General features: G+C 41.9%; 1 protein-coding gene across 1 annotated transcript in view; it reads right to left on the minus strand.

Moving 5' to 3' along the window:
- The window catches only part of LOC134224624 (uncharacterized), a 619,481-nt gene that overhangs the window by 29,622 nt on the left and 565,832 nt on the right, over window positions 1–24,027 (minus strand). The window contains exons 10-16 of the mRNA XM_062704057.1: window positions 9,921–10,138; window positions 9,724–9,850; window positions 9,554–9,649; window positions 7,734–8,566; window positions 7,498–7,667; window positions 7,244–7,427; window positions 4,173–4,358 (exon numbers count right to left, since the gene is read on the minus strand). Of these exons, the coding sequence (XP_062560041.1) occupies window positions 4,173–4,358; window positions 7,244–7,427; window positions 7,498–7,667; window positions 7,734–8,566; window positions 9,554–9,649; window positions 9,724–9,850; window positions 9,921–10,138 (1,814 nt within the window). The remainder of the gene's footprint in view (window positions 1–4,172; window positions 4,359–7,243; window positions 7,428–7,497; window positions 7,668–7,733; window positions 8,567–9,553; window positions 9,650–9,723; window positions 9,851–9,920; window positions 10,139–24,027) is intronic.

The following is a 24,027-nucleotide window of genomic DNA, read 5'->3' on the forward strand; positions in this document are numbered from 1 at the left end:
GAACTGTCTACGACGAAATTACGTGGGGCAACAGTAATTACATTACATTACCAAAAACTATGGCTCCACCAGTAGTAGGTGCTATGTAACATCAAGAAATTGTAGGGGAGAACAGTCCAAAATGCTTCTCTTAAGCTTTTTGGATGTTTTCACAAATGTGAACAAGAAAATCGAACCATTTTAACGTGTAGATGTTAAACTTTCAAAACCTGCTACATTTTACAATGATCTTCTCTTCAAAACAACAAGGTTTTTGTGGATTTCTCACACATTTAATTAAGTTTAAAGAATGGGTTTGGAGCAAAACGCCCGTATGATAGTGTAAAATGACTCAATCGCATGTAAAATAATGGTGAGCGCATGTTTGTTTGTTTTGTCTAACGGATTGAACGACAATCTCACGGGTGAGGTAAGAAAATCGCAAATTGTTAAATTTAAGTAAAAATGGAAGGATTTGGCTCATTTTTTCCATTGCAGCTCAATAATGAACAACTAATATTCAATTCCCAATTAACCATTAGCACTATATTACGCCAAACCGCCATATAGGGCCACTATACGGCTATTTAAAAACTTATAAGCATTAAAGTAGCACTATATGGCCGATTTGGCGTAATATAGTGCTTATTGGTTACTTGGGTTATAATGGTAATATTCATTCATAAATGTCCTACAAAAGATAAAATGAGTGATTTCATGAGTGAGACTATTTTGCCCCGTGGGTGCGTTATGTATTGTTCTTCCCTACCTATTTTCACATACTGAGAGATATTTGTCCCAAGAAACATCATCGGAGCCCAAGAAGCAGTACAGCACGACGCAGAAACTTCAAAGAAAAACCCCAAATCTTCTCCCATAAATTGTCAACCGCATTTGCTGTTAATGAAAGTTCTCCACAATGATCGAAAGATTTACAATTTTTGAAATTTCAGTAGATTAAAACTTTTCGTTATACTGATCCTAGCACGGTGAATTTGACTGGTGAGACTAAAATGAATCATTCATTCTCATCTATATTGAGACGCGAATAACTTATACTAACTCTCCAAAGATACTACTTTCTACGTAGCACATTTCTGACCAGGTTCATAAGAAGACGCATCTTCCGATTCCAGATAAACAGAGTTTTTCTGAACATAAATCGTATTCAATTGAATGCAAATTCAATACTTCATCCCCTACATCTTTGTTTTGGCACGTAATGGACTCGTTTTCTGAGTAAAGCATCATTGACATTGTGCTAGAATATTCGGCAGAAAATCAGATCACAGACGAAATTACGATTCAGTTTGAACAATATGCTGACATAAACGCACATTGACTACCACGACTATTTTTCAAAGCTTTGGTGCTTATGTTTTCGCAATCTTTGATATCACATGTTATAAAATAAAATAATTAAAACTGTGATTTTGTTGCTACCGTCGTTCGGGGTGACATTGGGCCTAGGGGGTAAGATTGGGCCAAAAACGAAAAATGTTTCAACTCCTTATATCTCAGAAACTGTTACGAATTTTGATGAAAACTTCAAACGGTTCGAAATTATATTTAAATTCACGTCTAGGAAATCATAAAACAAATTCCAAGAACTAACTGTGCTCGTACCATAATGCTTGGTATTTGAATGTAAAACTATTTATAGAATAAACCCGTATTAAAATAGTGTCAGTGATGCCCCACAAATCTATTACATAACTAGTTTTTAGAGCGATGGATACCTGGTTATCATGTTACGATAATCTGTTGTTGTTTTATCGAATTTTATGAATATTTATATAGCGGTTCTGGTTTTTCTTAGCAACGAGCAATGCACGCTGAAAAGGGGTGAGATTGGGCCAAGCCTTTCGTTGATTTGCCATACATAGTTGGTAAGAGCCGTAATGTAGGCAATTATTTTTAATGAACGATTGAATCGTTGCATCGTCACCGCTGAACTTTATTGTACTTGGCCCAATGTCACCCCCTGTGAGGGGTGAGAATGGGCCAATTTTAAACAACATATAAAGGCTCCCCCAGACCTAAGCGATTTCATCGCAGCGACGGCGACAACTAGTCGTCGCGATTCTATCGTTGGGTCGCTGCAGGCAATGCTCTATTTACGCTTCCATATCAACGGCGACAGAATCGCTGTCGCCAAGCTATAGAATCGCGTCGCGACTTTCGCGTCGCGTGTGTTTGGGGGAACCTTAACTTTGAAAAATTTCCCTCATTTATTATTTTTTCCCCACACAGTGGTTAATTCAATGTTCAAGCTTGTTCCAAACTAAATAAAACTTGATTCCAATGTTAACTTCTAGAGCTTTGTAACATTTTCTTGGAGCATATCACATTTTGGCCCAATGACACCCCCGCACAGTGGGACGGATTGAAAAAAAGACGGTCAAAAGTACAAATATGGCTTAAAATGAGAACAAATGGGTTTATTATACTTACTGTGATGAAATTTTATCATTTTCAACTACATTCATAACGATTGTTGTGATTGTAGCATTCAGTACATATACATACATTTTCATGTATTTTACGTCATTTTCAAATGCCTCGGAAAAAACCTGCGGGCCCTAAATTTGGTTTAGTTTGAAAATATATAATGTAAAGTAGTTGCCATGCGATTTTCAGCGCTGGGTAATGATAGGTAAATTGTTTTCTGACCACATGAAAACACCACCAAATGAGTAAATTTCGAAATAAGCCCAAATTCTACTCCATAAGCCAAGGGTGAATATTTCTTGAATTTGTGATACAATGTATGCAATTGATAGTCGATTATGTTATCTTTGAAGATGTATTGAGTTTGAAATGATTGAATAACAAATTTGAAAAATATTGCAAAGATACCACACTTCATATTTATATATTATCAATGGTGCTAAAAACAGTTTTCAATCCAACTTCAAAGGTACCCCAATGGGCACAATATCGTCAAATTGACTCAACCAAAAAAATTTACAATGTTTTATAACCTGTATAATGCGAGAAAAATATTTAAAAAATAGAATACATCATTTTGAAAAATGACCTTTTGACCCTCTTTCTAAGGATTCGTCCCTCTGTGCCCCGTTGGCGGTACCTTAAATTTGTCCTCCATATTAGCATCAGATAATGACTGCCGTTCAGAATCAGAATCTTGTACAGAAGCGTGTTCGAAAAAAAAAATGTTCTGGATGAAATCGCCATTTAATTTAGAGATATGCTATTGTTCATATTTTTCCTATCTGTTAATACAGAATAGTAATGCATAGTATGAATAAATGGAAGAATTTGTATATTTTTTAATGTTGGGAACAGCTTTGATAATTTTATTCAGCGGAGCAGCCGATTTTTTTCATTAGGGGAAAAGACGGCTTTGGCAGGTTTTGTTCTATTATTGGCAGGGGGGTTTTTGTCGACCAAATTTTATGAAATTTGGCCACAATATTCTTTGATATGCAAAGAATGTTTAGGCCAAATTTGTGCATAATCAATAATAAACAAAACCCTGACAATAATAGAACAAAACCTGCCAAAGCCGTCATTCCCCCTATATAAAGATTTGTATTGGATGGTCGTGGGTTTAAATAATTTTGATTGAATAAGTTAAATTAATTTTTCGAAAATAGGCAGAATTTCGTTTTCTTTCGTTAAAATCTAATTTTTGCTGACGAAATTTTCGAAAACTTACGAAATGAAACAAAATAGAAAAATACTCCTGTAACGCTGGGTAGACACCTTTGCGTTGTGTGTTGCGGTGGTGTGGCTACAGGCAAATCCTGACCCAACGAATACCTTCCCCAATATCCAACTACGTGATACTTATGAGGGTGTCGCTGAGTCGGGGGTTTCTCGTTAAGTAAGTACTACATCAACACTTCCTTCCCCTCCCAAGTTACGGTGAACATGGGCGTGGCCAGGAGTAGTAATCCTCATGCTTTTGTGATTTTTATCCTAGATTGAAATCAAGGAAAAATCAGGGCCCTCATTGCGTATTTGGCAGCACTTTTGTACGTCAGTTTGCATGGTCAGTTGGTATCGAGACGTGAAGCACAATGTCACCTCAGATTTCGCCATACTCTAATTATGCAAAATTGCACGATTTTTATTTCTCGTTATACGGCATATCTTTTCTACTGTCACACGCACGAAGCTTACTTGGATCATAAGAACATAAACACAAAGGATCAATTAATACTCACTTATCCCGGTCGCGCTGGTCGTCGAGTCGTAGTGGGCGGCGTTCCTATGCAGCCCCAGCTGTCTGTGATGTCTGCGTTTTCTTTTTCGATGACAGAGAGTGCAGAGGAGACAGATTAGGAACGAGGCGGCGGCTATGCAGCTTATTATTAGAGCGCCGTGATCCTCCTCGGGAATGATGATGGTACCTGGGGGCGGTCCGCGGCAAACATAAACAGAGCGAGACACACACACAGAGAGAGGGTGGGAGAGAGAGGGAGAGGGAGAAAGAGACCGAGAAAGACAGAGATGTGGCAGTTCCAGTGGTCCGGTTTGATCGTTGCGTTTCATGGTCCGAACGGTTCGACAATGGAAGTTAGTCGTGCGCAGTTCCAGGTTAGGTTAGTAGGGGAAAAGAATCAATAGGTTAGTGGGCCGTTACGTTAGATATCATATAATTGTTTAGCATAGTGATAAGAATATATTGTTCGCAAAGTTATGTGGTGCGGTGTCGGTTTGGCAATATGTCAGTATTTGTGTGTTGTGGGTACTAGTGAATATTATGGTAAAGCATTACAAACTGTCATGACATTTTCCTGTTCTGTCATGACAATAATTAGAAAGCAGTGTTTATTGTTTGCTATACATTTGATTACAATATATGAATAAGTTCATGAGTCAAACGTATACATCATAGTTCATTTTTTAATAATGTTTTATTAAATTAAAATATACAAACCAAGAACTGAATAATAAATCATATTGACGTTTTTGATCATTTGCAATTATATTGGGAATAAGCAAAGGCGTTAAATGGTTATTATAGGATAGAAAAATAATTAAAGTTTCCACTCTTCACTCAAATGAGCGGGATATATTTTCTTATTTATTTTTTAATGATATAATTGTGTCGGTGTGTGGATGATAGTGCCATAAATGATTCAAGCTACCATAATCTACATATTAGGTTCTGCACGGTTGTACACTTGATCTCAACTGAAGTAACAGTTTTCACAAACTGTTCTTAGCCATGATGCTTAACCTAATATGATTAGAAGTTTGTTTCATTCTACAGTTTTCAAGAGATATCAAATTTAGCATAGATTGTATAAAAAGAGCTGAAAACATTATGTAAATTAACACAGATATTTATGATCTGTATATATGAGCCGTGTACACTGGCCGGCATAATAAAGTGCCCACTTGCCGTTTTTCATACAAAATGGTCAACTTTGGAGCTCTAGATCTTGGGTTCCCGTGAACCGATTTGGCTGAAAATTTTACCAGAGCTCAGATATAACTTGAATTTTAACATATCTATGTTTCGAGCATATTGACTCACAGGGTTAAAAATTATTGCGGTAATACCAACGTGAATTTTTTGGCAAAAAATTGTTTTTCAAATACCTCGAAAACTACATCTCTAAGTGTACAGGTATATATAGCAAACTTTTTTGTATTGGCAAAATACGCGTTTTTGCTGAATATGTCATCAGTCTACAACCTATAGAATTCAAGATATTTAAAAAATAAATTTTTGCCAAAAAATTCACTTTGGTAATACCGCAATAATTTTTTAACCTGTGAATCAATATGGTCGAAACTTAGATATGTTAAAATTCAAGTTATATCTGAGCTCTGGTAAAATTTTCAGCCAAATCGGTTCACGGGAACCCGAGATCTAGAGCTCCAAAGTTGACCATTTTGTATGAAAAACGGCAAGTGGGCACTTTATTATGCCGGCCAGTGTATATATTGAAGCCTTATTTATAAACTGAAAAGTCGGTCAATGTGTAATGTGCATGTTTTCGTGTGTAAGGATGAAGTAAAAGTCATGCATATTCATAAGAAAGCAGTGAATCATTTGCTATTCTTTTGGAAGTGGCGATTCTTACATTTTTTTTTTCAAGAATGAGAGGTTAGTAGTGATTCAGTTGTTTGTGTTGTGCGTGTCGGAACAAACAATATCAGGCGGCTTTGTTGTCTTCTGCTCATGATAGAAGTTAGCTTAACTCACTCTCAACAGTAATGATAATATTGCTTATAGAATATCCAGACAAATGTCATAGAAAGGTAACATACGGTAGAAATAGGGTTGGAAGATGCTTCACCTTGTTTTGTGGAGCCGGTTGGTTGTAGTTGTTGTGGTGTTGTTTGTAGACAGTAGTTTAGTGGTTATAGAAGTGGCAGTTTGGAGATTAGTAGTTGTTGAGATTGGATTAGTGAAGGCAGTTGGTTTGAGAGGTCGGGTCGAGATAAAAATGTAAGAGAAGATGGAAGAAAAGAAAGAGATGAGTATTATCATTCAGAGGATTCTACTTTTACTGTTTTGCTAGCGGTTTAACTAAGTTTTCCAGAAGTGCTTGCAAAGCAGTTGATCACAATCGATATTTCTTAGAAGGGTACATATGCTCAAAAGTTGAATAAAAGGCACTTAAAGATACATCAGGAATACAATTAAACAGCATGGTAGTAAAAAATCGAACAAACAACTATAAAATATGGAAAGATCCAGGCAAACATTAACAACATGAAAATATGGTTGAAATTTGTCTATTGGGATTGCTAAGTTCTGTACGTAGGACGTGCTGAAAATAGCTGGACGTGTGAAAGTTCAATCAGAAAAAAAATCAAAACAGATAGTATGAAGAACCCTGAGAACGTACACAACATGGTTAATGAATCAATAATGGGTTGGATGCAATGTCGTATCTTCGGTTAGTAAATTAGTGAGGCCATTTGGTTTTATTCAAAGTATTTATCTAGTTGCCATCTCAATTCCTGCGACAGGTTCCGATCGAAAGAATACGTTTTTACTGGAAACTTAAGAAGGTTCTTCAGCGGGACTGAATCAGAAGATGCTAAGGGTGCAATCAAACAAAGTACAGCTATCAATCGTGAAATTAATTCTAAACATTACTTGATTTAGCGGGAGGAAACATAGAATATTGCCTTTTTCGTAAATGTCGTTTTTTTTTTAATTTTTTCGTACGGAACCGATACGATTCGAACCGATAAAATACTTGAAATAAAAGAATGAAATCATACTGCGAAAAAAATGAACTGAAATCCGTTCGACTCACTCACGACTCACAGTGCATTTCATCGCTATTGTCCGAGGCGCCGCAGTTTTTGACGCCGTCGCATCGCAGCCGATCCGAGAGGCAGAAGCCCGAGATTTGACACTGCCAGTGGTACGTGGACTCGCACAGCAGCGACAACGTAGAACTTGACCCCACGGGAGTTTCCTGCACCTCGGTCCAGATTATGCGGAAGCCCTGTCGTGGTGAAAGGTTCGAATAGTTGACGTAAACGAAACGCAGCTGACGTTGGTTGTTGATTACTCACCTGTGCACCAATGGCCTTGTCCGCACTGGTGAAACTGATTCGTGCGGTCTGGCCTTGGGTTACGTACTGCCAGTTTTCCATGGCGGGCTTTTCTCCGCACATCTCTATAGGAGGCATATCCGATTCTGGTGACAGCCACAGGCGAAGAACCGCAGCTGCACAACCCCGAGCTGGAATAAGGATTACAAGAGAATGTCGGCCTTGGTTCTATTCACTCCACCCATAGTACTACTCACTTGCAGGTTCTCCCTCGATGGCAAAGTAGTCGAAGTAGAGCATAATTTTGTACCCTATCCGTGCTGTGATGTACCAATTGCAGGCCCTCGAAGCCAACCCCTTGCCGGGAGCATCGTAATTTGCGGGAAAATTCGGCGACGCCACAATGCCGGAATCTTCACCGGAGAAGTTTCCGCCACAGTCGCCGAAAACCGATTTGGCAGTTTCGAATATGTAACGCGCTTTGAAGCCACTGGCTACGTTCTCCTGATCTGTGTGCAACACCACACGAATGCCCACCGCTCCACGGGGGCTTTCCACTGGCCCCGGTGCCGTTAGGCTGCAGTACCTCCCGAGAAACCGATCCGACCCATCCCTGTACAAGACGTACATCTCCAGCCAGTCCTCAAAGCACACGGAAGCCCCATACGCTCCAAAGGTCGTATTTGCACCGTCGGCTTTCACCTTGAAGTGGTCGAACACAATCGTAACCTGCTCGTTGGGGGTCGCCAAAAAAACGTACGAACAGTTTGTCTCCGATGGATAATTTGACGGATACCGAGGGCTATTGAACTCGCCCTTTTTACGCGAAGTGCTCCGATACGTGAAGCTGCAAGTACCGTCCGGGGCGGCCGTCCCCGGTATCTTGTACTCCGTTTCGAACGTGTACTTCGCCTTGAAACCGCGTCCCTGAAAGTCTCCGGAACTGAACACCATCACCAATCGCGGCCCGTCGCTAATGACCGCGTGCGGAAGCTCGTTGCCACACAGCTCGTGATCGAATTTATCGTACGCATCTGCTACCTCTTGGCCCTTGAGGTAGACCTTTAGGTAGCCGTCCGTGCAGTTGGAACTGTAAACGAGGAAGAGGAAACAGAGCATAAGTAATTCCCATCAATTTATGTCACTTATTGATTGGATTTGCAATTGGAATGCGGGATAACAAGACATTCAATCATCGTTAGTTCTTTCTGTTCGCCTCTCTCACCGTTCCTCCTTGGTCTTGGGAAGAGGAATAGGAACTAGTTTTGGATAAATGGATTGTCTTCCTTTCTTGGAGCCATTTCCGGCATATGCCGTTCTAGGCTCCACCACACAACCCCGAACGCTTGTACCTCGATTAGAGCACGCCATTAGGGAAAAAAGAATGAACGAAAAAACTAATTTTGTTTTTCTTGGTTATTTTATCTCTTTTATGTTTATCATCAATTCTAGGGATTCCAAATTGCAGTTCGAAACGACTATTTGCTCTTCTATGAAATCAAAGAACACGTTACCATGCTTGACCGTTTCGAGGCAAATGCTCTTCACGGCAAATTCGTTTTAATTTCAAACGGAAAATTGTTCGTAGTTCAAAGGGAGATTTATTTGAATTTTAGCATTAATAAATTTCATTTAATATTTTTACGCAAAAACAATTTGGAAATTTTGTTTTTGATCATTTCGGAGCTGTTGCGTTCGGGGTAGCAGCATTCAGAACTCGCTTCATTCGTCGTAGTAACGTTTCCGGGTGACGGCATTCAATCGCCGTCGTTGTCTTCAACCCATTCGTAAGAAGCGCACCAATTTTAGCAAATTTATCTGTTTCCGGTTGATTAGTTGTCGTTATCGTTTGTAGGGAATCAGACGTGAGAGCCCAATTTTCATTTATCTTTATAGTCGTCCTCCCCAGTATAGTAATCGAGGGCATCCGTTGCGAATTTTCCGACTCATTGTTTGCGCGGGAATACGCGACAAGGTAGAACGACTACAAGGAGCTTGGGGGACGCGGCTCGAGGAAGACAATGGGGGCACGGATGATTGAGTGATGATAATGGGCAGTCATCGGCTTTATACTTACTCGCCCTTTTGCTCGCCTTTCGGAATTTCGAAAATCGAAAACTCAAGCTTCACCCGTTCCAGATTCTGAGCGTCTTGCATACCGTAAACGAAATATCTGTGGAAAGGAAGACATTTTTATTATATAAAAAAGGGCATTGCCCTATTGTAGATTTGTTTGCGATTACCCACCTACAAACTACTTTCGGTATATAAGGAAAAGGATAATTTGGCGAGTATACGTATCCGGTCGATTCTTTTTTCGATAAGATTTTCTGATCACATTCGGAGCCTCGTATATGCATTCCGTCGTTTTCTCCTGTGCATTAAGAAAAAAAAAATCATTGAATTATTTTGTGCGTGACAGCTCGCGTCACATCTATACTCACGAATAAAATCTAACTTAACAAAACTTTCACTAAATTCAAAAATTCCCTTAAAACCACGGTTCTGCGTGTTGGCGGTTCGTTGCAGCGTCGAAAAGTGCACGAACAGAAACTGCTCGCTCGAGTACAGGACCAGGTTCCTCTGCTGGCCGCAGTACGTCCCGATCACGGCGGACGTGTTGTCCTGCCCGTCGAACACCCGAACGTAGTCGAACGGGCAGCTGTGAATGGTAAGAATCGATATCAGTAGATTTTTGAAAACAACCCGAAGGGGTCTAAGATGAAAATTTTGCAATTATTGGTGTAGAGAACGAGTGTAACCGATATTTTTTAAACTTTTAAAGAAACTATAGCCAATAATCAATCATTAAATTTTTACAATAATTCAATTGAAGAAGTTAAAGTTTTATGGTGATGTTTATAACGTTTGCATTAAAAAATGAACAAAAATAGCTGATTTTTCTTAGGTTTACCTTTACCCGCACCGACGAAACTACCCATGCAGCATCAATCATAGTAACTCATGAGTCAGGAGACAAAATTTGACAGCTCTATCATTTGAACTCTAACGGTGATGGCAAAAACAGTGAAGCAACTCCGTTCAGAAGTGTGCGCGTTCAAAGACCCCGTCGAACATGGACATCGTGCGGCACTTTGTGGCTACCGTTATGACTCGAAGTCCGGACACCTAAGCACTGCTGAATTTTCAGTTCAATATTTCAAAAGGAATTAAGTACTTGACGCTGAGTGATAACACACCCTGTCAAGATTAAGTTATCAAATTTGCTGTAGTGTACTGAAAATGACATTTTGTATGCACGAAATAGCTAATATAATCGAATACATTGAACATCGCTTGCTCCGAAATCCGGACACAGTATAAGGGATGCTTCAAATACCGGACAATTTTGCTTCGAATTTCCGGACACTTCGAGTTTGGCAATATTGATTCTCCAAAATCCAATTTAATCCGTTCAAAGACAACTAGGATATAGCATTCATATTTCTCGATTAATATAAATCCGTAATGTAAGGTTTATATGCAGATTTGTATGGTTTGTATCCAAAGTTTCTGTTCAGGACTATCAAAAAACAGCATTTCAAACCAAGCGGGAGCATTTAACTGCAATATACAACATTGGGAATCCAATAATTTTATACAATTTTTATATCAAATTTTATATCAATCGTGTCCGTGAAATGTTGAGTTTTTTTTTATTTTCGGGGTGTCGTTCACAACGTGTCTTTCTAAAACACTTCTGTTATAAAAGCTAGTTTTACGAACTTGTTTTTTTTTCTACAAAAATGTGAATGGTTCAAAAAATACTTTTGAAGCCAACTTTTCACTAGAAACTGAAGGCAAGTTTTGCTACTTGTGTGCAATTAATAAAGTGATACCATTTACCAAATGTGTATAAGTATGCTGAGAGCAAGCAATGATCCTTTTGGGGTGTAGCTACTCAAATCTAATGAAATTGTAACTATGCTTGCTCATTACAAATCATTTGCTTTCAATTAACTTAACTGATAAACAGTTATTTAACATCATTTCAGCATGTCCGGAAATCGAAGCAATAGTAAAAACTTGCCTCGAAGTCCGGACATACAGAAAATGTAACTAAAACTATGAAGCTATGAATTCCCAAGCAATTTCTCTAATTTATGACAAAGAGTGCTATCTTACTATGTTAATAAATTACTAATACCCCTTGCAAATGATCGAATACAGAAAATATGAGCTTAGTTTTTCTAATGTTGAGTCTTAAGCTGCATTCTAAGAAAAACGGAATTCACCGTTGATTATGACATGCATTTAGCTTTTACCTCTAATTTTCAAGTTTTTACCACAGATCACAGATTACTTACATTTGTTAAAATGGTTTCAAGTCTAAGAATCTTTCCCTGTATTGATAACACAAGAAATACTTGTTGAGATGGTAAATAAAGTTAAATAACAATTGAAGTGTCCGGCTTTCGAAGCGTCCGGCTATTCGAAGCAAAACGGTACATCGTTGCGTGAGCTTGGCGGAGATGTAGGTGCATGCGGTCAAACAGGGAAAAAGTACTTGGCGAAGATGAGCATGGGAAATTTATCAAAAGAAATTATCTATCTTAGATTTTTTTTATCACCATCCAAATAAAGGTCATTCTTTAATGCAAACGTTTATGTCGGTGTTCTAATGCAAATTGCCGGCGTTTTTGATGTTATTTTTTCCTTGGTACTATTTTTCAAAAATAAATAAGGGACTGTTCATATACGACGGGGACAGCTTTTGAACAGTTTTCGGTACACGGCCGCAGCGTAGACAATTATTCATAAGTAATGTACTCCGGGGCAAGAGGGACCTAAGTTCAACAGCTAGTTCAGCAAAATAATTTTCGCATACTTAGAACAGGGGTTTTCAGAACACTAACGACGGATACATGATTATATGCGTCCGTTGCTGAAGTATACACTTGTTGGAAGCCATTTATTCAATTACAAAATATATGGAAAGCGACAGAAATAAATTCACTTGTAGTACCAACGTATTTAATTACAAAAAAAATGGAAAGTGACAGAAATAAATTTACTTGTAGGACCAACTTACCCTACAAACGGGGCAAGTGGGACCTATTCTGTTTATACTGTCAAACGAAACTAATTCGACGAATGTAGATATAACCGTCATATTATTTCTGAATCGCAGTACAGTCGACTTTCTACATCTCTATGTTCTATATCTCGATATCTCTCCCTATGTCGATGGTTTCCTCAGTCCCTTCAATCTACATACATCTGGGCTTCCTACATCTCGATAGCCTCCCACTCTCCTTATGTCGATATGTTCAACTTTTTAGGCTACTAGACCATCTTTGGACAATAATAGACACATCATCAACAGGAAACGACATTTGTTTTGTTGTCGTTTTTAATAGCAACGAGCTTTTTTGGATCTAGTACCTAGGGGGAAAGACGGCTTTGGCAGGGGGGTTTTTGTCGACCAAATTTTATGAAATTTGACCACAATATTCTTTGATATGCAAAGAATGTTTAGGCCAAATTTGAGCCTAGTCCGTCATAAAAAACCCCCTGCCAATAATAGATCAAAACCTGCCAAAGCCGTCATTCCCCCTATTTCAATTTTCCTTCCATCCATCGATCTCTCCCTATCTCGATGATCCTTTCAATATCGAGATGTGGAGAGGCGAATTTATTTTCAGATCATGGATGGCGGTTCACATCAGCAAATATCATATAAACCCGTCGGAAACTCTAACGAACATATCTGAAGGAGTGAAGAAAATCCATCCAGCCGTTTGCGAGTTATGCGGATACGAATACAGACCATTTCAGTTTTATTATATAGATAGATATTGCAATCAACATACCAATATGTAAGCTTTGGATTGCAGTACTCAAATTAAATCATGATATTTTTTGTTAAATATCTTGGCTGTACATATTTCGAAATGGACAAATTGATGTGAAATTTGCGAAAAAGAATCCACGTGTGTAGACGATCCAGCCTAGGGCTGAAAGTCTCCTTGAAAAAGCTACAAAAAATCCACGTGTCTTGGAGGGACTTGGGCCCTCAACCCTCTAGGTAAGCGTGATAACCCCTACACAACAAGACCACTTAAAGGTCCCGATTGCGGAAAAGCGAGCCCACTTTGTTTAACCTAACCAACATAGCAACGGAAGTGAACCCCTTCGAAAGGAAAGGGTTGGAGAGATCTCCACCCAACACATCGGTTGCGAGAGAGATGGAGCAGAAGGACACGAGTAGCGAAGTAGTTGTCGTGGAGAGCGATAATGATATGCCAACATTATGACAAGCAGCAGCACAATACAGTGGAGATAGGGCCCTGCCGAGCTTGACCGTAGTCATGGTGCAACTCGATGACATTATCGACTTCACCAATGAACGGGGCAATATGTCGAGGGATCTGAAGCTGAACTCAAGCTCAAGCTTTGCAATTTGATTCTTGCTGCAAAACAAAAACAGGAAGTGCTTACGGCTAGGCTGGAAGGCTGTGGTAAAGCGGAGAAGAGCACACAGACTGCTGCCTTCTCCTTCCATAGTACCACAACCATGGCACAGGAGGCGTTAGACTTTGCACTCAGCGACAGAGCGGCAGAAAGGAGGACAGTCAAGCGAGCCAGGGACTCGCTTGGCATTAAGCGCCATAAACCGAACGCAAAAAGGCGTCGGGAGCGCGCAAATCAGGGGAGCGGGCTAACGAAAGGTTGCAAACATGGGCGAACTGCGTAAGAAGAAAGCAAGGACGAAACGAGCCAGTCGGCCACCGGAGAAAAGAACCCGACCAAGACAACCAGTGGTCGGACGATCCCTGGCAAACGGTAGTGAGGAAACCGAAGGTGAAAGCGGCAAACACACACCCGGTGAGAGCCAGGGAGAGGGGTAAAGCACTGCACGCTTAAAATCAATAACACAGAGATGTGTTTGCTTCACACAAAACGGACCTAATGCAGAACAACACCTAGATAAGCGACAGTTACACAGGCACAAAAATGCCTCGTACGGTCGTGATAACGGTCCTTTTTAACATGTAAACGTTTGTACAGATTCCTTGTTTCATGAGGAACCAAATACTGTTGGAAATATTGAAATCCAAGCTTCAATAAAACCATATTTTTGTGGCTGTGTAACTGTCGCTCATCTGGGTTAGAGACAAAGGGTCGAAAGACAAAAGGTCGAAGGGACAAATGGTCGAAAAGGACAAAAGGTCGAAAGGGACAAAAGGTCGAAAAGACAAAACGTCGAACGGGACAAAAGGTTGAAAGAAACTAAAGATCAATAAGATCAAAAGGTCGAAAGGGACAAAAGGTCGAAATGGACAAGGAACTGAAATGGAGAGAGTCAATCTAGCACCAGCAGAGTTGCCCTACACAGTTAGCAAAAACTCTGCTATTTTATTTTTCACAATTTTTAACAATTAAATAAAATTCATTCAGTGAGTACAACTAATAGATGGATGTTGAGTTTTCTAAATGTCACTTCGATCTGTCAAAATGGTGCACGCCGCACATCAAATACATCGGCCTATATTACACGCCGGTGTATTTTCAATGCATGCGCCTGCGTGGCTGCGTGGCTTTGTCCTTTCGACCTTTTGTCCCGTTCGACCTTTTGTCCTTTCGACCATTTGTCTTTTTGACCTTTTGTCTTTCGACCTTTTGTCCTTTCGACCTTTTGTCATAGATTCCGCTCATCTAGTTGTTGTTCTGCATTAGGTCCGTTTTGTGTGAAGCAAACATATCTCTGTGTTATTGATTTTAAGCGTATGCTCATTAAAATAGAGAAAGAGCGCTACGTCGACGTGCTCTAGGCGATGCGCAGCGCCGAGAAACTGACGGACCTGGGTAAAAAGTTCGCAGCATAAGGCGGACGAGAACGGGCGAGATGATCCTTGTCTTAAGAAAGGGCAGAAGTGAGGGCTCTACACGACAAAGTGACTCTCCAATGTAAGCAGCTGGACGAGGTCACGACATCGGAAGAGATCGCCTCGGCCATCAAGGACAAAGGTGGAGTGGTGGTAGCAAAGGCGTCCATCCACCTGCAAAGAGGACCGCAGGGGACGCAGATTGCCACGGTGAAGTTACCGGCCACCAACGCTAACAAGGTAATCAAAGTTGGTAAGCTGAAAGTTGGCTGGTCAGTATGTCCAATCAGCCTCTACCAACCACCGGTAGTCGACAAGTGCTTTCGCTGCCTCATTGAGTGTTAGTACGAGGAAGCCGTGCAAGTAACGCAGCTCAACCTCAACCATTGTGTGGCCGTTCAGCAGTGGTGGTAGCAGAAGCGAGAACAGGCGTAGCTATCCTGTCGGAACCGTACCGCATCCCCGCGGCTCCCGCAGTACCTTCCAGCGAAACGGAGTGGAATCGATAATAGATGTAACATTCTGCAGTCCAAGTTTGGCTGGTGTCCTGCAGTGGAGGGTCGACGACGGCTATAAGCATAGTGACCATCTGGCTATCCGGTACAGGATAAGCAGCGAGCCAAATAAAGGAAGTCGGGGAGCCACTCCTCCTACATCCAGAGCGTGGAAGGTCGCCCACTTCGACAGTAGAACCTTCAGTGAAGCTTTGCGCCTGGAGGAAAACACGAAAAGTTTGAGTGGGGACGAAACGGCCGGTTTCGGAGGAGCTCCCGCTTTCGGGAAATTCTCGTTGGAGTAGGTTAGATCCGCCGTCGAGGAATATCCGAGTTGTTCGCGATCGCGACCGAGGCGGGAGCTAAATAACGAATAAGGTGAGAGCTGAATGGCTCAAGGCAATCGATACTCGGTTATTAGAGTAGGCTAGGTCCACCGTCGGGGACCAGCTGAGTAGATCGTGGCGTGCGAATGCACCGGCTCCGGGTCGTCGGGGCACCAATGAACCGGAAGTTATCTCTACCCGGAATCCTTGGATTGACCTCGGCACTTGTCCGGTCACCCGTTGAGATGGGTCGTCGGTTACGGGGGAGCTTCCGACGTCGGGGAGCTCCCCGTCGGAGTAGGATTGATCCACCACCGCGGACTATCCGAGTAGTTCGCTATCAAGGCGTGAGCTATATGGCTCAACGGTTAAGCAAGAAGCTATAAGGCGCAGTGCATGGGAAATCGGTTAATCGAAGTAGATCGTGGCGCGAGAATGCACTGGCTCGTCGTCGGGTACCACTGAACCGGATGCTATCTCCACCCGGAATCTTTGGTCTGACCTACGGACTCGTCCGCCCCGAGTAGCGCACTTGTCACATACCAGTCACTGTGACTCATATGCGACCAAATCCAGTTACATTGGAGTTGCTGCAACTAAATCGATCCGAACTGTGCTACTTAGGCGGTCACCCGTTGTAGTGAGAATGTGCGTAGGACTTGAGCGAATGATCATATTAATCCACCCCCATGAAACGGCTGTCATCCACGAACAACTCGCCTGAAGCCAAAAACATGGTGCTGCAACATGGTGCTGGATGTAAACATTGCCGGATAAGCAATAAACACACGAAGTTAGAACAGTCGGATGCGCAAGCGGCGTAAGCGGCATGTGTTGCATTGTTAAATTATATTCAACGAGATGTATTGCATTTTTGCGTGATTTTCGACGTGATTAATTGGCGCTTTGATGTTGCATGAAGAAGAAGAGGAAGAAGCAGAAATAAGATAATCAAAAATATTCGCACGGGAAAACAAACGAAGAAATTTTTGAAACTCTCTTTAAAATTCTAGAAGCAATTTAATTAAAAACGGTAAACAGTACGGGGTTGCAGTTTCCTTATACTGTGCATTAAGTGTGATATCAAATTGAAATTGAAATATTGTGTTTATTGTGCAGTAGAAAACAAGTCTAAACTCGTACTGCTTATCGTTTATAACTTAATTGCTTCTAGAATTTTAAAGAGAGTTTCAAAAATTTCTTCGTATGTTTTCCCGTGCGAATATTTTTGATTATCATATTTCTGCTTCTTCCTCTTCATGCAACATCAAAGCGCCAATCGCCAATGCTCTCGCGGCGGTATGAACGGAGCTTAAAATAGGAAAGGTAACACTAGCGCCACCCAATCGGTAGACGGCTTCAAGAACTACATCTCATTTCAGGGGGGTGTATTAATCAGGTGAAAGTGTAGCGTTGGTATTGTAACAGCCTTCCACGGATGCGGGTCGTCGGTATCGGGGGAGCTTCCGCCGCTGGGGGACTACCCGTCGGAGTAGGATAGATCCGCCGCCGGGGACTATCTGAGTAGCTTGCGAATACGTTGATAGCTACACAGATAAAAATATGTTGTGATTTTAAATGTATTTTCATGCACATATTTGGAGCATGCAAATAAACGTAACATTCAATCGATCCCACTATTCTTTTAAATCGAAATAAATTTAAACGGTGCTTGCTTGTGAAATTCAATCAAATTTAATTGAATATCGAATGTTAATCCGTTTGATGGGGTGAGCCGCAATTTTACACGTCGTTGAATTTTCAAAATTATTTGCTGTGTAAATGGCTCTAAAAATAAAAAGAAAATAGTTGTGGTGCTGAATAGTTTTGGACAAGATGCGCCAACGCGTGATTGGGTGGCAGTCAATCAACGCAAGGATGCGCATTGTGCAAGCTGAGGTTAAAAGGCCGTTTCTTCAACTATAGTTTCATCAAACTGCCTACACAAAGGGAGACCCGACGACGAGAAAGAAGCGTTATATGCACAGCTGGAGCAGACATACGATGCGATGGAAGCCCGCTGTGGGACGTCAAAATCGTCATCGGCGACATGAATGCTCAGGTAGGAAGGGAGGAAATTTACAGACCGGTGACCGGACGATAGTCAGCATACTGTGCCGAATGACAACGCCCAACGATGCATAAACTGTGCAGCCTCCCGCGGAATGGTAGAACGAAGCACTTTCTTCCCCCGCAAGAATATCCATAAGGCCACATGGAAATCACCTGATAAAGAAACGGAAAACCAAATCTACCACGTTCTAATCGACGGCAAATTCTTCCCTGACATCACAAACGTACGCACATACCGCTGGCTGTGCGAATATTGAATCCGACCACTACCTCTTTGCAGTATGCCTGCGCTCAAAACTCTCGACGGTGTACAACACGCGTCGAAGTCGGTAGACGGTAGAATAGCCCAATAATACGCGCAGCAGCTGGAAGTTATAGAAGAATAGCAGCTAAGCGCAGCGTCTCTTCAAGATGGCTGGAGAGATATTCGATCCGCCATTGGTGGCACCGCAACCGCTGCACTTGACACGGTGCCCCCGGATCAGAGAAACGACTACTATGACGGCGAATGTGAGCAGTTAGTGGAAGAGAAGAATGCAGCATGGGCGAGATTGCTGCAACACCGCACGATGGCGAACGAGGCACGATATAAACAGGCGCGGAACAGACAAAACTCGATTTTCCGGAGGAGAAAGCGCCAGCAGAAAAATCGAGACCGTGAAGAGACGAAGCAACTGTACCGCGCTAATAACGCACGAAGGTTCTGTGAGAAGTTAAACCGTTCACGTAAGGGCCACGTGCCACAGCCCGATTTGTGTAAGGACAACAAACCTTCTTACGAACGAGCGTGAGGTGATCCACCACGCAAAAAAAGCGTCCATGAATTCGTGAACTAACAAGTTAACGGTTTATTTTTTCGGGAACATCAGCCACGGATTCGGGAACAACAGTCACTTTTTCTGGAACGTTCTGGAAAACGTGACTGGTATTCCCGAATCCATGAATTAAACCACGACGTATTTTTGTTGGTCCACGAATTCGGAAACGTTTTTTTTGTGTGAAAGGTGGCGGCAGCACCACGAATACCGAATGGCGATGTGGCAGACAACGGTGGCGGTATGATAATGTGTCGTGTCGTGTGTCCCATCTACAAAAAGGGTGATAAGCTGGATTGGAGCAACAGCAACTATCGTGCAATCACATTGCTGAACGCCGCCCACAAGATACTCTCCTAAATGTTATACCGCTGACTAACACCAATTGAAAAAGAGTTTGTGGGGCAGGGCCAGGCGGGATTTATGGGCGAACGCTTTACCACGAACCAGATGTTCGACGTACGTCAAGTATTGCTGAAATGCCGCGAATACAACGTGCCCACACATCATCTGTTTATCGACTTCAAAGCCGCACGAAAACGGATTTTCGGATAAGCTGATACGGTTGATCAAGGCGACGAATGGATAGGGTAATTTGCGTAGTTCGAGTATAAGGGGCATTCTGAAATGCGCAGAAGATTACGGCAAGATGATGGTCTTTCGCGTCTGCTATTCAACATAGCTTTCGGGGGATTAATGCGAAGGGCGGGGATCGACACGAGTGGTATGATTTTCATGAAGTCCGTCAATCCAATTGGTTTCGTCGACGACATTAATATTACGGCACGTAACTCTGAGAAGATGGAAGAAAGCTACATCAGACTAAAGAGGGAAGCAAAGTGGATCGGACTATTCATCAATATGTCGAAGACGAAGTACATGTTAGGAAAAAGCTCAAGAGAAGACAATGTTAGCCATCCCCCACGAGTTTGTATCGGTGGTGACGAAATCGAGGTGGTTGAAGAATTCATGTACTTGGACTCACTGGTGACCTCCGATTACGATTCTCGCAGATAAATTCGGAGACGCATCGTGGCAGGAAATCGTACGTACTTTTGACTCCGATCGAACAGAGTTCGCCGCCGTTCCAAACCAGCTATCAACAAAACGCTAACTAGACCGGTAGTTCTCTACGGAAAGTGCTGCGTATCATCTATGGTAGGGTGCAGATGGCGGACGGTACGTGAAGGAGGCGAATGAACCACGAGTTGCATCAGCTGTTGGGAGAACCATCCACCGTTCACACCGCGAAAATCGGATGACTGCGGTGGGCCGGGCACTTAGTTAGAATATCGAGAACAAGAAGGGGAGGTGCGCAGTGAGCTGGATTGATGGATTGATCAGGTGGAGGACGATTTGCGGACCTTCCGTAGGCTGCGAGTTGGCGACGCACATAGGAGTACGCAATGTGGCGTGGCCAAAACTTTGCTAGTCATTTTATCATCTGTAAATGCATAATAAACAGCAAAGCTTATTTTTTGTTTGTTGTTGTGCTCTTTGTATTATTCTAGTAGTGAAGTATGACCACTGGCGGCGTCAGTTAATGTTATTTGATAGAGCCCCACTATGCGTAAGAACGCTGCCTTTGAGAACTACGCACTTAATTTTTTTACCGGGATCTCAGCAAAATGTTGAACTTTTACCGAGATTCGCACAGCCGTGCCCCAGCAAACATGTTTTGCTGAGATTGCTGTCAAAGTTGCTGAAAATCAGTAAATAGGGTTTCTTACACCATTCCCGGCCTAAACATCTCCAAGTTCGTTTATTTGGTAGGCTCAGGCGTGTATAACACTTTACGGAGCCATGGTTCTTTGTGATATATACAATCAATATCATTTTATTGTACAGTTAGTAAGAGAGGGATAGAAGCCAGCGTACTCGTGGTGACTCGAGGTTAGTTTACAATGTTTAAGGATGGACGGGGCTTAGGATTTGGGATCAGGAGATTTCAGCTTCTCATCCGGGCATTTGGCGTCAGGGACGATGTGGCGTGTCGTCGTGCTCGAGGAATGGTTCGACTGAGAGCATCTTCCGGATGGCCAGAGCTACGGAGCTCTACTGAACAGAAAGGCAGAGACTTAAAAAAAAAACTTTGAAGAAAGAGAAAAAAAAATAACAAAATATTAGATTTTGATGTCAGAAGAACAAAGAAAACCATAAATGGCCTGCATATAGACAACATCACGATCTCCCAAAACTCCTCGAACTTCCCTGAAGGGTTGTTTACCTCGGGCCACAAGGGTATCCAATAATTGCTCTCTGGAGGCGTCATTTTCCGAGCAGAACCAAACTACGTGATCGATGTCATCATAACCGGCACCGCACCTACATAAGTTGCTATCGACAAAGTTTATTCTGTACAAATGTGCGTTTAGTGAATAGTGATTGGACATAAGTCTCGACATCACGCGAATGAAGCCTCGACTTAAGTCCTCATCTCTGAACCACGCTCGCCCAGAAACTTTTGGAACTATGGAAAATAGCCACCGTCCAAGTTCGTTGTGTGTCCAATTTCTTTGCCAAATTTGAAGAGTACTCTGACGGACTAATGGGAAAAACTCGTTGCTCGAGAATTGTCTATCATAAACCTCACCCTCCTGTGCGCCCACCTTTGCCAGCGAGTCTGCCTTCTCATTGCCGTAGATTGAGCAGTGAGAAGGGACCCAAACAAAAGTAATCTTGAATGATCTTTCGACCAAAACACGCATCTGCTCTCTTATGTTTGTAAGAAAGTAAGATGCGTGCTTAACAAGTTTCATCGACCGGAGTGCCTCGATAGAACTAAGACTATCCGAGAACATGAAATAATGGTCTACGGGCTGATTTGAAACTGTCCCCAAAGCGAAGTTAATTGCTGCCAGCTCAGCAACATAAACCGAACACGGTTCCTGAAGTTTTCGGAAGGTGGTTGAAGTTACATTGAAAACACCGAAGCCAGTGGATCCGTTAATGCGAGAGCCATCAGTGAAATATCTGTTGTTGCAATCGACATGTTCATATTTTTCAGAAAAATGGAGGAATAGAAAGATTTCGAAGATGATCTGGTATTCCTTGAATAGCATGTTTCATGGACAGATCGTATTCAATTGAGAAACTGTCATTGGTGAAGTCAACTCGAGGGGAGTATAACATGGAAGGCAAAGATCTGACGATATGTAATTGAGATAAACTCTTAGGAATCTTGACCGATAAACCAGTTCAAGCATATTATCGAAGTTATCTAAGACAAGTGTGTTACTTGTTCCACATTTGATGAGTATTCTAAGTGAGAGCTCCCAGTAACGGTGCTTTAAAGGAGTGACTCCAGCAAGCACCTCCAGGCTCATGTTATGCGTTGAATGCATGCAGCCAAGGGCAATACGCAAACAACGATATTGAATTCGTTCCAATTTGATCAGATGGCAATCAGCTGCTGAGAGGAAGCAGAAAGAGCCGTACTCTAAAACAGAGAGAATAGTCGTTCTATAGAGTTTGATGAGGTCTTCCGGGTGAGCACCCCACCATGTTCCGGAGATAGAACGTAGGAAATGGACCCTTTTCCGGCATTTCTCTATCAAATACTCAAAATGGAGTTTCCAGGTACATTTGGAATCAAACACGACCCCAAGGTATTTAGAAGATAAAGATTGGTTGATGTCATCATTCAACAGCTTGAGTTTCAGTTGAGCAGAATACCGCTTCTTAGTAAACACAACCAATTGTTATCGCATCCCGGAGCAGAGTTATTCGATGAAAGAAGAGACATAGAAAGTTCCAGCATTGTGAATGGTCCATCCAAAGAACCGGGATCAGTGACTGATTCTCGAAATAGCGGTTCTGCTGGTACGGAATCTGGACAGACCTTTTTTGCGAAGTTGAATATCCATCGATTGGAGTATTCTTCCCTCTCATTGGTGGAAATGCGGTTCCGCATGTTGCGGGCCGTTTTCCAAAGTGTTGTCATTGAGGTTTCTCGTGATAGTCCCTCAACAAAACGTCGCCAGTAGCTACGTTTTTTTGCCTTGAGAAGATTTTTGAGTTTTCTTTCGAGCCTCAAATACTCTTCAAAAAGCTCGGATCTTCCGTGTTTACGGAAGGCCTTGAAGGCATCAGATTTCTCAGAATACAACATAGTACATTCATCATCCCATCCAGGAGTGGCTGGTCTTCTGATGACAGATGTACTTGGAACGCGTCGTTTCTGAGCTTCTAGTGCGCTTTTTTGAATCAACTCAATAAGGAATCGATATTCATCCAAAGGTGGAAGAGTATCAGTTGAGTCAATACCAATTTTAACCGCCGATGCAAATTTTGCCAGTCAATGTTCTTCGTGAGATCGAAAGGAACATTAACTGGCTCAGATTGTTGATAGCCACTCTTAATTGTGGTGACTATCGGCATATGGTCACTACCATGGGGATCTTGAATTACCTTCCATGTGCAATCTAATGATAGTGAATTTGAACATAAAGACAGATCGATACGGCTTTGTTGACCATTTGGTCCTATTCGAGTTACTTCACCAGTGTTCAAAATATTCAAATTGAAATCGTCACACAAATCATAGAAAATAGGCGCTCTTTAATCGTCATACGTTTCGCCCCATCCAATACCATGTGCGTTCATATCACCCAATATCAATACTGGAGATGATAGGAGGGAGACTGCGCTCCAAAAATGTCGACGATTAATAGAAGCATTTGGAGGAATGTACACTGAAGCTATGCAAAGATCTTTATTCTTCACATTTATTTGGCATGCGACGATTTCTAAGCCGGGAACAGTCGGAATGGGAATTCTGTAGAAGGAGTAGCATTTTTTGATCCCCAAAAGAACGCCACCATAATGATCATCCCGATCTTGGCGAATAATGTTAAAATCGTGGAAGTTGATTTCATCTTCAGAAGAAAGCCATGTTTCACAGAGTGCAAATATATCGCAATCGGAGTTGCGAATTAAAAACTTAAACACGTCCAATTTATGTTTCAGACTATGACAGTTCCACTGCAGCACAGTGATTGTATCTTGTATGGCC

The sequence above is a fragment of the Armigeres subalbatus genome, chromosome 1, assembly GCF_024139115.2.
Source record: "Armigeres subalbatus isolate Guangzhou_Male chromosome 1, GZ_Asu_2, whole genome shotgun sequence".
NCBI classification, from domain to species: domain Eukaryota; kingdom Metazoa; phylum Arthropoda; class Insecta; order Diptera; family Culicidae; genus Armigeres; species Armigeres subalbatus.